Raw genomic sequence first — 13,188 nt, forward strand, 5'->3', positions numbered from 1 at the left:
AGGCCACCTAGCCCAGTTGCTATGACAACAGAACAAATCCAACTTAAAATGAAGAATTACTTTTTATTAATATTACACAAATAAAACCCATGTCTGACCAGAGTAACTTACAAGCATAAGCAATGCAGTGCAAGTGATCACTCATTGGGATGGTACAGACTGGTTCTTGTTGGGCATAAAATCAGTGACAACACACTGAAATTAGTTGTGTGTCTGATCTTGCACAGTGACTTACAGGTGTCCTTTGGACTAGGCAAGTCAGGTTATGAAGGATAGTAGCTGCCTTTTAAGGTACTTTTACCAGTGAGATCAGTTACGTAGTAACTGCATTTTGAGGAGGCCAAAAGCCGTGAGCGGTCTGCTGCCTTCTGTCTCCTCACATGCATTGAGTTAACTTCCATCCATCATCCAACACAGTAAATGACTTTGGGATACTTCTCACAGTTTCCAGGCCTGACTAAAGCTACCACAAACCAGCCACATTTATTTGGAGGGCTCTGAGGCAGGTAAGGGACCCCATTTTGATAGGAAGTTCTCCCAACAGTAATTAAACAGCCCCCAGAAAGTAAACAGGATAAAAAATTGAATCCAGTGAAGTCTTCATCTATAGCAATTCTGAAGATGGAGACTTCACATTCTTTCAGTGCTGCTACTGGAAAAGTCTGTCTGCAGTGGAGCAATGTTCTGATCATAGGCAGCATACTCTGATGCTCCAGTACTTGCCACTTTCAGCTGCTGAGCAGCATGTGTGAGCTGAAAGGCCGCGTCGGGATGAGCCGTGTCGGGCAGCAGGGTGCACTCCCGCTCCAGCATGTCTGCCACACCTTTCAGGAGGTCCAAGAAGCCCAAGGCCAGAGCTGCCTTTCGTAAACGATTAAGTTCCTGAAAAGAGTGGGGGGAAACCCCTTTAAAGTCAACATAAGCCTTCACATAACACCTGTGTTTCTCATTTTTAAGGGCAAGCTTAGCCACTTGAAGGACAAGAACCTGAGTGATCAGTACAGCTGCTGCAAACTGCCAAGAAGCTCAGGAGATGAAAAATGCTTCAGGGCTGAAGATGACAGTGGCACAACAGTTAGGGTTTCAGCTAAGAAGGCTCTGGGGAGACCTTATAGCAGCCTTCAAGAGTCTGAAAAGGGTCCACAAGAAAGCTGGGGAAGGTCTTTTAAAAAGGGCTTGTAATGCTAGGATGAGTGGGGATGGCTTTATCTTGAGGAGGGGAAAATGTAGACTGGATATTAGGAGGAAAGTCTTTCCAGTGAGGGTGGTGAGACATTGAAACAGGTTGCCCAGGGAAGCTGTGGGTGTCCTCTCCCTGGAAGTGTTCCAAGGCCAGGCTGCATGGGGGCTTGAGCAACCTGGACCAGTGGAAGGTGTCCCTGCCCACGGCAGGGGGATTAGAACTAGACATTGGAAAAGACATTTAAGATCAAATCCAGCCATTATTTAACTCGACCAAGTCTGGTGCTAAACCATATACTTCAGCACCACAACTCTGCACCTTATATGCCACCCTGCTAAGAGAACATGGTGGCAAGAAACCAGACCCCCATGCCTCACCACAACTAGTCAGTAAAACAGACCCTGGATGTCTCTTTTTCTACAGAACTGTGTAGGTAATTGAGAAGCCCTCTAAGCCTGCACAGACCACACCACAAACTGTGTGTTCCTCTCTCAAATGCCTCATGACCACTATGGACCAAACATGGGCCAGCCTGAAACAATACTCACTTTATAGAAGGTTTGAGTTTTTTCAGGAAGCTTCCTTGCATTTCTCAAGATCTTCTGGACATCTGTCTGCCAAGAAGAAAAACAAAGAACATTTTGGCAACTGCAAATAAAATCTTCCCCCAACTGCTGGGGAAGCTGCAGAAAAAAAAATCCCTCAACCACTTGTTGATAAACTAATCTGATCATTGACAAGACTGCACCTCACAAAGGCTGCAGCATAAATGGTAATTATACTCAATCCAATAAACAAGGCCAGATGCTACACTGGAGACATGGCTTTCATTAAACCACTTGTGCTTTCTGATTGCATTTTGATCATGGCATTGTAAAGAGACAGCATTTATAAAAAGAGGGAAAAAAAAGCAGTAAAACAATTGCATTAAACAGACAAGACAGGCAGAGGCTCCACTTCACTGCTGAAGGGGCTGCTGCTGATCAAAGCATCCAGTCCAAGCCCTGTACCATTACCTGGAGGCCGCTTGGTTTAATCCACACGGTAACGTTCTGTGCGTAACTGCGCTTGTTCTTGGGTTGCAAGGGAAAAGGGCTCTTGTTGTCATCCTCTCCATAAGGATTTTCTTTTGCATCTGGGAGAAGGAAGAAAATTATCAGAGTTAACAACTGACATTTGGCAAGGTCACTCACATGACACTGAATGTAGAGGAATTACTCAAGTGAGTGCGACCAGTACCTGAAATGGGTCCGAGCTGTGCCATCTTCCCCAGCCATGGCAGGGGTTCAGGACCAGGCTCAAAGAGTGACATCATGAGGTTTGATTTCTTCTTGCTGTCAGCTTGTGAATAGAGCATTCCATACCACTCTGGCCTATTGAAAAGAGCAAATCCCCAAGGCGGAAAATCTTCCACCACTCTTTACCTAGAAATTGCCTCCCTCCCACTCTATAGAGGCTCACTATTTACAAGTTATAGTGACAGAAACAGATACACCACTATGAATCCACAGCTTTGTCTAGCAGTGCAGAGTTCTGTACAGAATACAGATCTAAATAAGCATCATTTATAAAGAAAGCATAAATGAGCAGAGTAAGAGAATTTTCAGGCAGACATCCAGCTTCATACCCCAACTGGACGACAGCCACCATGCCTTCCACTTTCAGGCTGCCGTGTAACAAAACACAGAAGTTGGGGATTTTCCCAGCAATCTGATTAGCTGAATTCTCATCTTCAGTGTCATCTGTGATCCCAGGTCCCACCTCATCACCTTCTGGGGAAGAATAAAGGCAAACAGAGAGACAACATGAGAATAAATTCAAAAGCCCTCGTTCCACGACAAGTATTTTCTGCCATGGAGGAGTTAATTAATACTTCTGTAGAAGGAACAGCTGCTAAATTAACTGTCTGGGCACAGTGGCACTATCATGCTATATAAATACTCTGCTTCATCCTACTCACAAAACAGAGTTACCAAAAAAACTGCAAATAAAACCTCAGCTTTGAAATAAAACTACAAGTGAAATGAAACAGCACAACAAATACATGTCTGCTTCTGAACCAAAAGCAGCCTGAATCTGAAGAGCTCCTCTCCTATGCTGTTCGTGGTCATTCTGAGTAACTTACTTTGCTTCAGTGGCTGGAATTCACCTGTGATCAAGCTGTTTGTATTTTCTAAGATATAAGGCTTGGCAGGACAGGAGTGTTAATACAGAGGTCAGAGCCTGCTTCGAGTTTTCACTCTTCTTTACCAAGAGAAATCTCACTTCTCTTTGCTCCACTCTGAGGCAAAGAAAAGGGGAAGTCCTTCTTACCACAGGCTGCTGCACTGTTGCACCACATATTCCACAGCCCATAACTATTTTCAGCTGTAATTTTACCATGTTCTACAAGTAATAATTCTATAAGGACACTGTTAGTAACTTTTAATCTATTAGCTTTCTGAAGAATACAGTATTCAGAAAAGAAAGAGCTTGTGTTCAAGGGTTTCATTTTAATGTAACCACACAAACATGTCTTTAGAGAAGCCTGTGCTTCTAGTCTAAACCACCACACACACTCTGAACTACTACAGACATCCCCAGTGAAGCTTAAAGCAGTTTTTGCTGAAAGAAACAACACTTGCTCACCTCTGTTAAGTGCAATGGGCAGTACCAAGTGTCTGGACAGGACAGGAGGGCTAGATATGTCAGCTATATCCACAAACCCAACAATTTCTAGATCTGCAGGGACACAACAGGTCTAAGTCAGATTTGGGAATAGCTGAAATGTGGTCAGTTTAACATTTCCACTTCTTATACCACTGTGTTTTGTGCAGAAGAGATTAGAGGTAACACAGGAAAGCCCCAACCTGGACCAGGCTGTCTAAAGTTCCAGTAAGATACAAATATTCCTATGTAATAACCACAACACTTTTAAAGAAGAGAATGTAACTTTCATGACACACATGCCATGCATGATCTGTGCTGCTAGACAAACTCAGAGTTGTGCACATTCTCTTATACACTGCACTGTTTTTTCATTGCCACTTTACAAATTCATAAGGAGAAAAACCAAAAGACTAAAGCAAATTTACTAGCTTTGAACCAAAGTGGCATCACAGTACTTGCAGGAGCTCCCATCAGCTCTCTGTCAGGATTAGCACCAGTGGGCCATGTTCCCAAGGCTAGGAAGACTGAGTTGTGGTTCTTGAGTTGTAGAGGCTTACTGCAAGTTTAAATGCAGCTCCATCACAGAGCCACAGAATGCACTGGATTGGAAAGGACTCTCAAAGGTCCAATCCCCCGGCAGTGAGCAGGGACATCTCCAACTACATCAGGCTGCTCAAGGTCCCGTTAAGTTTGACCTTGCATGTCTCCAGGGGCCTGTGACAGGGCCTCAACCACATCTCCAGGCAGCCTGTTCCAGTGTTTCACCACTCCCATAGTGAAGAACTTCCTCCTTATGTCTAACCTAAATCTGCCATCTCACAGAGCTGTGGCATTTGCTGGTAAAAGACTGAGGCAGCCATGGCCTTCATGCTCAGCCTTGTGCAATTTCCTCCCCACCTCTTGGCTGCAAGAAATGTGCTATTTGGTTCACGTTTCTCAGCCATGTCCATGTGAAGGTTCTGGTGTGTGGTTTAGCATGAGATTTTGGCTCACTCTGTGCTGGCAGAGGTGTAAAAAGCATCATCTTTGTAAACTCTGCTCTGCATGAAGCATGTTGTGCTCCAGCTAGGGACACAGGTCCATATGTGTATGGCACAATTAGAACTCTTTCTTAAATCTCAGCCTTTTAATTGTGCTGCCTCATCAATTCCTCTTGATTCTGCTACTAGAAGGCTCCTTAAAGAAATCTCCAGAAAGATGCTGGTTTCTCTAACCTGACAGAGCCTATCTGATACAGGCAATTCTAACACAAAATGCAGCCCCTTCTCCAACACAACTCTCCCATCCTACATGAAGCTTATGGGAGTATTCATGGAAAGCAGCCATCCAGTCTTTCCCCCTAGAAATTTATACTCTGAGGTTTCCAAGTGCCTCTACCCTACTTCAGCCCTTCTACCAAGCACACGTGGCTGAAACAGGATCAGTGTTCTCAATCCGTGCTGCAGCATACCCCAGAAATTACAGTCAGCTTTCCACAGATTTTCTACAGAGGAAAAGTGGATGAAACAATAAGTATACAGGGTAAGAAGTGGTAATGAAAAGGTGGAAGTCAAATGGATTGACGTCAAAAAGCCATTGAAGATTTGTTACCTGTATTAATTGCTTTAGGAATGGGGTCAATTTCCTCATCTATAACGAAAGGCTCTGGTCTGGGAAACACTTGAACATCAGATGTTAAGTGGCCACACTTGAGAACAGCATGGAATGGTGTATAAGCCAGGTCTATCAGCTTCCTAGAATACAATCAGTTGTTATTATTAAGGAAAACTGAATACACATTAAATGAGAAGAGATTGTCTAAAGCACATTAACAGCTCCCAAACCTCTAGTTTTTACAACTACAGTTAATTCAACAGTTCTGGCATTGCTTAAATTATGAAACAAAGCAGCACATTTTCACACTGATGGCAAACTAACAATAGCTCTACAAACTGGTGTCTTCTCTCTGCCAATCATAAACAGATGCTATGATTTGGTTAGATGATGATTAAAATGAATATTGACCTTGACCAGTGAAGGTCAAGACAAGAACACAGTTAACAAGATCATGAACTAAAAGAAAAACCAAGACTAATTAAAACACCTCAGATCATCAGATTTCTTACTATGTTTGTTTCTCATTACAGGCACTAACTGGAAAGCCTCACACAAAGGTGCATTATCTACAAGGCTACTTACCCAAACATGGACTGCACATTCTTCAGGCAAAGGGGGCCATCAATGGTGAAAATCTGCCCTTCCCCATTGTTTAAATCTATGAGCCGCTCCAGACAGTCCAAGGAGTCTGTGCTTTGAAGCTGAAAAAACCCATACAATCCAAGTGAAACCTTCCTGCCTTCTTTTCACTCTCTTTTTATTAACAGATGTGTTGTCAGAAAATATAGACCACACTAAAAAGCATCTGACTGAATGCTAACATGACTTTTTCATCCCACTCTTCACTGAATAAACCAATACTGAACATGATCCAGCAGTGTGCCCAGGTGGCCAAGAATGCCAATGGCATCCTGGCCTGGATCAGGAATAGTGTGGCCAGCAGGAGCAGGGAGGTCATTCTGCCCCTGTACTCAGCACTGGTCAGGCCACACCTTGAGTCCTGTGTCCAGTTCTGGGCCCCTCAGTTTAGGAAAGACATTGACTTGCTTGACTGTCACTCATCCAGAGCACAGTAATGCCTTAACTACTCTAGCATTTCCTTGACAATGCTGAGTTTCCAGCTCCTTCAGGATAATGTAATTTTTATGAGGGAAGGCAGATACAATTCTTTAAAGTACTGAGAGAATGCTTATGAAAGCACCTAAACTTCTCAGTGAGTGAAGATTTATTGCAAATGTTTTCTCAGTTATTGTGATATGTAAACAATGCTTCAGTCCATTAGCTTAATCAAGAGGATCATCCTTGACAGAGACCTTGAAGCTGAAATATCTATTGCATGCCTAAGTAGAAAATCTTCCTGTGATGGACAGAAGGATGTAAGTGTCAAGTCAAAAGCAATGCTATTAATAAAACCTCATCTTTAGTCTATATAGGCTTCTTTTGAAATGCTTTTTGTACAAGAGCATTCAAAGTACAGTGAGGATTTTTAAAGAGATTTTTACAGGTACAGAGACTTTCCAGAGGTGCCCTGAAGAAAAGCAGCAGCCACCTTTTCTTCCAAGCTAAGGGAAGTGGCTTTGGAGACTTCACACTTTTGCTTGCTCGCATTCCTACGTAAAGCTGTTGTGGTTTGAAGTGCTGAGCATCTTTGCAACAGAACTCACTTCCTCAAGAATTTAACTCTAGATCAAGTAAGGCCCCCCAAAAGCTTTCAGTGTAATTGATGCAGTAAAGTTAGTAACATAAACAGAGAAATCAAAATCGTACAATATCTCTTAGGGAGACATCAGCACAACTGATAAGAATGATGATACTACTCATTATTATTATCTAGTAATAGCAGTAAACAATAATAGTACAAGAAGATGACACCAAGCTGTGTGGTGCAGCAGACACGCTGGAGGGAAGGGAGGCCATCCAGAGGGACCTTGACAGGCTGGAGAGGTGGGCACAAGCAAACCTCATGAAGTTCAGTAACAGCAAGTGCAGGGTCCTGCAGCTGGGTCGAGGCAATCCCAGGCACAAATACAGGCTAGGCAGTGACTGGCTGGAGGATAGCCCTGAGGAGAGAGACTTGGGGGTGCTGGTGGACGAGAAGCTCTACAGGAGCTCTCAGTGTGCACTTGCAGCCCGCAAAGCCAATCAGATCCTGGGCTGCATCAGGAGAAGTGTGGCCAGCAGGGCAAGGGAGGTGATCCTCCCCCTCTACTCAGCCCTGGTGAGACCCCACCTGGAGTACTGTGTCCAGTTCTGGAGCCCCTATTACAAGAGGGATGTGGAGGTGCTGGAAGGTGTCCAGGGAAGGGCCATGAGGATGATCAGAGGGCTGGAGCACCTCTCCTATGAGGACAGACTGAAGGAGTTGGGGCTGTTCAGTCTGCAGAAGAGAAGGCTCCGAGGTGACCTAATTGTGGCCTTCCAGTATCTGAAGGGGGCCTACAGGAAGGCTGGGGAAGGACTTCTCAGGATCTCAGGTAGTGATAGGACTAGGGGGAATGGAATGAAGCTAGAGGTGGGGAGATTCAGGCTAGATGTGAGGAGGAGGTTCTTCACCATGAGAGTGGTGAGACCCTGGAATGGGTTGTCCAGGGAGGTGGTCGAGGCCCTGTCCCTGGAGGTGTTTAAGACCAGGCTGGATGAGGCTCTGGCCAGCCTGATCTAGAGTGGGGTGTCCCTGCCCATGGCAGGGGGGTTGGAAGTAGATGATCCTTGTGGTCCCTTCCAACCCTGACTGATACTATGATACTATGAAACTTTAGAAAGGGTATCAGTTACATTTCAATATATAAATAGCATTGAGCACTAGAACATCAACTAAACCTTCAAACTAAGCACAAGAACTGCAAAGTATGTTTTGTGCTGACCTGATCATTAGTTCAGGGAAGAAAAACCCAATTACCCAAGGCAACAAAGGAGAAGGTACACGTTAAAGACATTACCTCTTCAAGATTTGCCATGCACATGACATACAGCTTGGAGGGGAATGGGAAGGGCAGTGGAAACCGGTTGCTTTCGCTTCGCTGGTTGTGAGTCGCTAGTGAGTGCCGCAGGGACCCTCTGCCGATCCCCAAACAGCCATCAGTGACCAGGACAACCTTGAGTGAAAGAGGACAGATTAGCATTTGCAAGACAAGACAAGCTTCTGTCTGCGGGGGGCAACTAGACACCTTGGTAGCCTCCCTAGCGGCACACACTTCTGTACAGAAAAGCCCTGCTCACGTAGGGATTTCCTCCACTGACCTGGGGAAAGAAGTGGGAGCAAAACCTCCAGACACAGGGTCACCCATGAGAAAGGGAAGATTTAACCATGTGTGTGGTGAGTGTACATTTTGTGGTAACTAAGCAATTGCACTAAATTTTGTGTGTCATAACCAGCAAGCACATGATCCTGGGCATAAACCTGGGCATTTTAAAAAGCACGCTAGAAAAACAGTGATTGTACAGGCCAAAAAAAAGCAGCCTGCTGCTGAGGGATTCCAGAACTTTGGGTTTATTTTCAGATAGAAGACAAAGCCATTCCTTCTGCAGAGTCTGGAGGGTGACCCAATTTCCACTACAAGCCACAGGAGCCATACAAAAGGTAGTATTCATCACCCTAATTCTTCACAAACAAATACAGCTGCAGTATGTTCACATTTTGCAGCAAAATTCCATTCTTCCCTTCAGTTGCACATCCAAAGTCCACTCCTTGTGGAAAGCTGCAGTGATAGGTTATGCTGAATAATGAAACTCTTTACACCCAGCTGAGCCCCAGTCACTTCCAGAGCAGTAAACCAGCTGCTCTTTCCACACAGCAGGCATTATTTTTTGGCTGAGAAGTAAGGAAAATCAAATCCAGTTAAAACCCGGTGTATATCTGCTCAAATCCAGATTCATATCCTCTCTTCATCCCCACTCTCTCCCTTTGGCAGTCTCATCAGTTACCACCTGAACTACTGTTCACCAGTACAACTTTTCACTATGACAAGATTCTACAGAGTCCATTCCCCACTGCCTTTCATCACCCCAGCACCTGAAATTCCAGGAAAATGAGCCATGGCACAAATGAGAGACCAGACTGTCGAGGTCTAGTCTATGCTTGGTTTTTACCTCTCTTGAGTTCTTTGCGTTGATGTCTGCTTTCCCAAGGTGCCTTTCAGCCTCATTAGATTGTGAAGCATTGACTAACCAGTAAACCTCCATTTTTCTCTCCTTAAGGAATACTGCTCCAGACATCATCTCAGCTCACTGAGCTGCAAAATTACTGAACTTAAAGCCTAACCCAAAGACCAGCAAGCTCAGAAGTATCTCAGAGAAATAAAGGCTAAAAGCAGACTTTGCCATAAGAAGCAAAGGAAATTCAGAAGAGTGAGAGCTGCAAGGGCTGAGTGGTGTTGTGTGAGCAGATGCACATGAAATGACTCATGAAGGAAAGAAGGCAAGTCAAAAGACACTAGCAGTAGTCCCATGCTGTTGCTTGAGACCTAGAACTGTTTACCAGCCCTGGAAGCCATCAGGTAGTGGAGGAGAAAGGTTGATCTGTGTGACTATACATTTCCCAAACCAACTGAGGCTCCTGGAACAGAAGATTGCATCCAGAACAAAAGCCAAGCTTGCAAAACAGCACTCTTGGGCCAGACTTCCCAATCCACTATAATACACACTGGACAGGAAGCAGCCTAGTTTTTGGTGCTAAGTATTTTAATAAAGACATTCTCTTCAGATCCCAGATGCAGTCCAAATATTAATTCTTTGTCTTTCTGTAGCAACAGCACCTGTGAGAGTATTTCATGTTTTCACATTACATTTCCATTTCCAGCTGCAACTTCCAGGGAGTACTAAGCACATACTGGATGGTAAGAACAGTGACATCAGTCATACCTGGCAAGGAATTGCTGCACCCCATTCCTGCTGGACGATACTGCAAACCCCCAGGAGTGCTGACTCTAAACAGGTTTTGTCATAATCATCCATGTTACTCAGGGCTTCCTGTGAAAAGAAACACCACTGTCACTGTTGGGTGAAATATCACTATGTAGAAACATAGAAAAGTTATCCACTGTGGTTGTGTGGCAGGAGAGGGTGCTTGCTTTGTAAATGTGAAGTGTTGTGTTCTCACAGAGAAGACCAGAAGAGAAGAGGAGACCAGAAGAGAAGAGGAGACCAGAAGAGAAGAGGAGACCAGAAGAGAAGAGGAGACCAGAAGAGAAGAGGAGACCAGAAGAGAAGAGGAGACCAGAAGAGAAGAGGAGACCAGAAGAGAAGAGGAGACCAGAAGAGAAGAGGAGACCAGAAGAGAAGAGGAGACCAGAAGAGAAGAGGAGACCAGAAGAGAAGAGGAGACCAGAAGAGAAGAGGAGACCAGAAGAGAAGAGGAGACCAGAAGAGAAGAGGAGACCAGAAGAGAAGAGGAGACCAGAAGAGAAGAGGAGACCAGAAGAGAAGAGGAGACCAGAAGAGAAGAGAACTTAGAGATCATCTACAACCTGCAAAGTTAAAGAACTAGAAGAAATAATGATCAATATAATGAGATGACAACCACAGCTGACTTTGAAGGGATTATATTATAAGCACAGCTCCTAAAGAGAAAAAAATTCTTTGCATGCCTCAGAGAAACAGTAAAGTCAAAAACTGAAATAGTATCTAACATGAAAGCTTTAGCACAGAAAATCCGCTCGGCTTTTACTACTTAGAGACTCAGAAAGTAGACACCAAGAAGCCTGTCTCACAAAAACTCTGTGGCAGAGAGAGTGACAGAATCAGGAATTCATATCCACGTGCTTCTGTAACCATAAACCAGCTTTTCTCCTTGAGATGAAAACATTGCACTTAACACATCACCATCAGAGAGGTGTGAGCAAAGTTAACATGCTAGAAGTGCTTGAGTAGATTCCTAGAAATTCCTCAAATGGACTCTTAGGATGGCAAAAAAATCAAAGAGAATGCACTGGTGCTCCTCTGCTAAAATAGAAAGTTAACAGAGTATCTTTTAAAACTGTTGTATCCCACAGCACACAAACCTGGGCAGCCTGTTCCATGAAAGGATGAAAAGGTGGTCACGTCAAATAACAACCCTTTCTTATAGATCTAGCTACCAATGTACATTTTTTACTGAACTCAGAGACTTTCAGTGTCTTACTGAATTCACATGAAATTTCCCTCCTGGACTTTCTTCTTTCCATTCTCTCCCCAGTTCCCATCTCACTTGTGAGGCAAAAAAGAATAAATGACTCATTCTCATTTTAACCCTGTTTCACCTGGTACATACTCTTAAATCACCTTCTCTCTACTAAATTACAGAATGGTAGGGGTTGGAAAGAACCCCTGAAGGTCTAGTCCAACCTCCCTGCTAGAGCAGGATCACCTAAATCACCCAGGAACATGTCCAAGATGGTTTTGAATGCCTCCAAAGGCAGACTCCACAACCCTGACTCAAAATCTTTCAAATCAGCAACTACAGATAAAAACATCAACATCAAAGAACCACTTTCAGAACTTCATCAGGCAGTCCTTTCCTCCATCCAGTGGTTACTTGCAAAGGTACTATTTGTGAGGTAGAAAAATACTTCAAAAGCATTGATTTCATCTGTCCTTAAACTATAGATAAGACACTCAGTGGAAGATGATGTGCTCAGGATGAGATCACACAATTTCACTGTGATTTAGAAACATGCAGGAGGGTTGTGGGGTTTTTTGTTTGGGTTTTGGGTTTTTTTTGATGTTGGCAACTTCCTGTGCTTGTGCTTCCCACACCCTACCTGGAGTGTGTTGTAATCTCTCGTGAAAGGCACCATCAGCTCCCAGAGCGAGGAAAACACTACCAAGGCCGTGAACTCCAGCTTGTAGTTGGTCGCCATGTGCTCAAACAGCATGGTGAGGCCGTGGACTGCCAGGTGTTTCCTCTGGTACTCCTCGGAGCCCTCCACTGACACCGGGCGTGTCATGGAGAGCGACACGTCCATCACCACCACCGTCGGCATGATGAGCTGCTCCGCTCTGCTACCGCCTCGGAGAACAGTGATCTCCTGCACGGAGGCGTAAGAAAAAAGCCACACATCGTTATCGAAGCTGCAGTCACAGAGCAACACATCTCGCCTTCTGACACTGACCCCGCCGCGCAGCGAGTACATCAACAATTACCCTTTTGCCAGCGAAATGTGGGATTTAGTACGGATGAAGACAACAGATCTGCTCCTGAACTCCTCACAGCATTATCCAACTGGCTCTAAAGGCCTGGAAACGGCGAGCGCGGCCAGGGCTGGGCCTCGATGATGGAAGAGGAGCCGCACCGGCAGCCCGAGGGCCCAGGGGAGCTCCTGGCAGGGAGCCAGCTGTCCCTCCCAAGCCTTCCTCCTCGGCAGGGCCTCTCCCGGGGGCAGCTCGCAGCGTTTCGGGATGAGAGAAGGAAGGGAAATGGTACAACTCACCCCCGACCCGCCGAGCCGCCATAAGTCCGCCGCAGAAAGCGTCCCCCCGGCACGCCGCGGCCGGGGCGGAAAGGGGCCGGGCTCCACACAGCCCCGGCCCGCCCGTCCCACACCGAGCGAGGGGAAAAAGCATTCTCAGGGTTAAAAGGAGAACGCCGTAATATTGCATGCGTTATGGAAAGCGGCTCAGTTAGGTGCCAGTATGGTGGAAAAGTTTCAGCACTTAAAGGGGCCCGCCAGAGAGCTAGGGACAGACTTTGAGCAGTGCCCTGCCGTGACAGCACGAAGGGTGATGGGTTGAAAGTAAAAGAAGGAGATTTAGAGAGGAAGACTGTTCTTGCAGAGGGAGGTGAG

At 45.2% G+C, this 13,188-nt stretch overlaps 1 protein-coding gene across 2 annotated transcripts; it reads right to left on the reverse strand.

Annotated features, from left to right (window-relative positions):
• Positions 1 to 43: 43 nt before the first annotated feature.
• INTS14 (integrator complex subunit 14) lies at positions 44 to 12,885 on the reverse strand. Of its 2 annotated transcripts, none has more exons than XM_068143506.1 (12): positions 12,835 to 12,885; positions 12,166 to 12,432; positions 10,289 to 10,396; positions 8,368 to 8,523; positions 6,011 to 6,129; positions 5,423 to 5,565; positions 3,812 to 3,904; positions 2,811 to 2,955; positions 2,423 to 2,556; positions 2,200 to 2,318; positions 1,732 to 1,797; positions 44 to 882 (listed from the first exon to the last, which is right to left on the reverse strand). In XM_068143506.1, the coding sequence occupies exons 2-12, from the start codon at positions 12,385 to 12,387 to the stop codon at positions 631 to 633; spliced, it is 1,557 nt and encodes a 518-aa protein (XP_067999607.1). In that variant the 5' UTR covers positions 12,388 to 12,432; positions 12,835 to 12,885; the 3' UTR covers positions 44 to 630. The 2 variants fall into 2 exon arrangements, with proteins under 2 accessions (XP_067999607.1, XP_067999608.1); XM_068143507.1 differs by lacking the exon at positions 12,835 to 12,885 and adding an exon at positions 12,548 to 12,825.
• Positions 12,886 to 13,188: the final 303 nt, after the last annotated feature.

This window comes from Melanerpes formicivorus, unplaced genomic scaffold, assembly GCF_026170545.1.
Source record: "Melanerpes formicivorus ecotype bairdi unplaced genomic scaffold, bMelFor1.0.p_v2 SCAF_10, whole genome shotgun sequence".
Lineage (NCBI taxonomy): Eukaryota > Metazoa > Chordata > Aves > Piciformes > Picidae > Melanerpes > Melanerpes formicivorus.

What these genes read in the sequence shown, in the direction of transcription:
- INTS14 (XM_068143506.1), bottom strand. Translation starts at nt 12,387, where the DNA reads ATGCCGACGGTGGTGGTGATGGACGTGTCGCTCTCCATGACACGCCCG. An exon ending in GAGATTACAACACACTCCAG is followed by an intron (nt 10,397 to 12,165) that starts GTAGGGTGTGGG and finishes TTCTTTTCACAG; the next exon opens with GAAGCCCTGAGTAACATGGA. An exon ending in ACAGCTCGGACCCATTTCAG is followed by an intron (nt 2,319 to 2,422) that starts GTACTGGTCGCA and finishes TCCTTCTCCCAG; the next exon opens with ATGCAAAAGAAAATCCTTAT.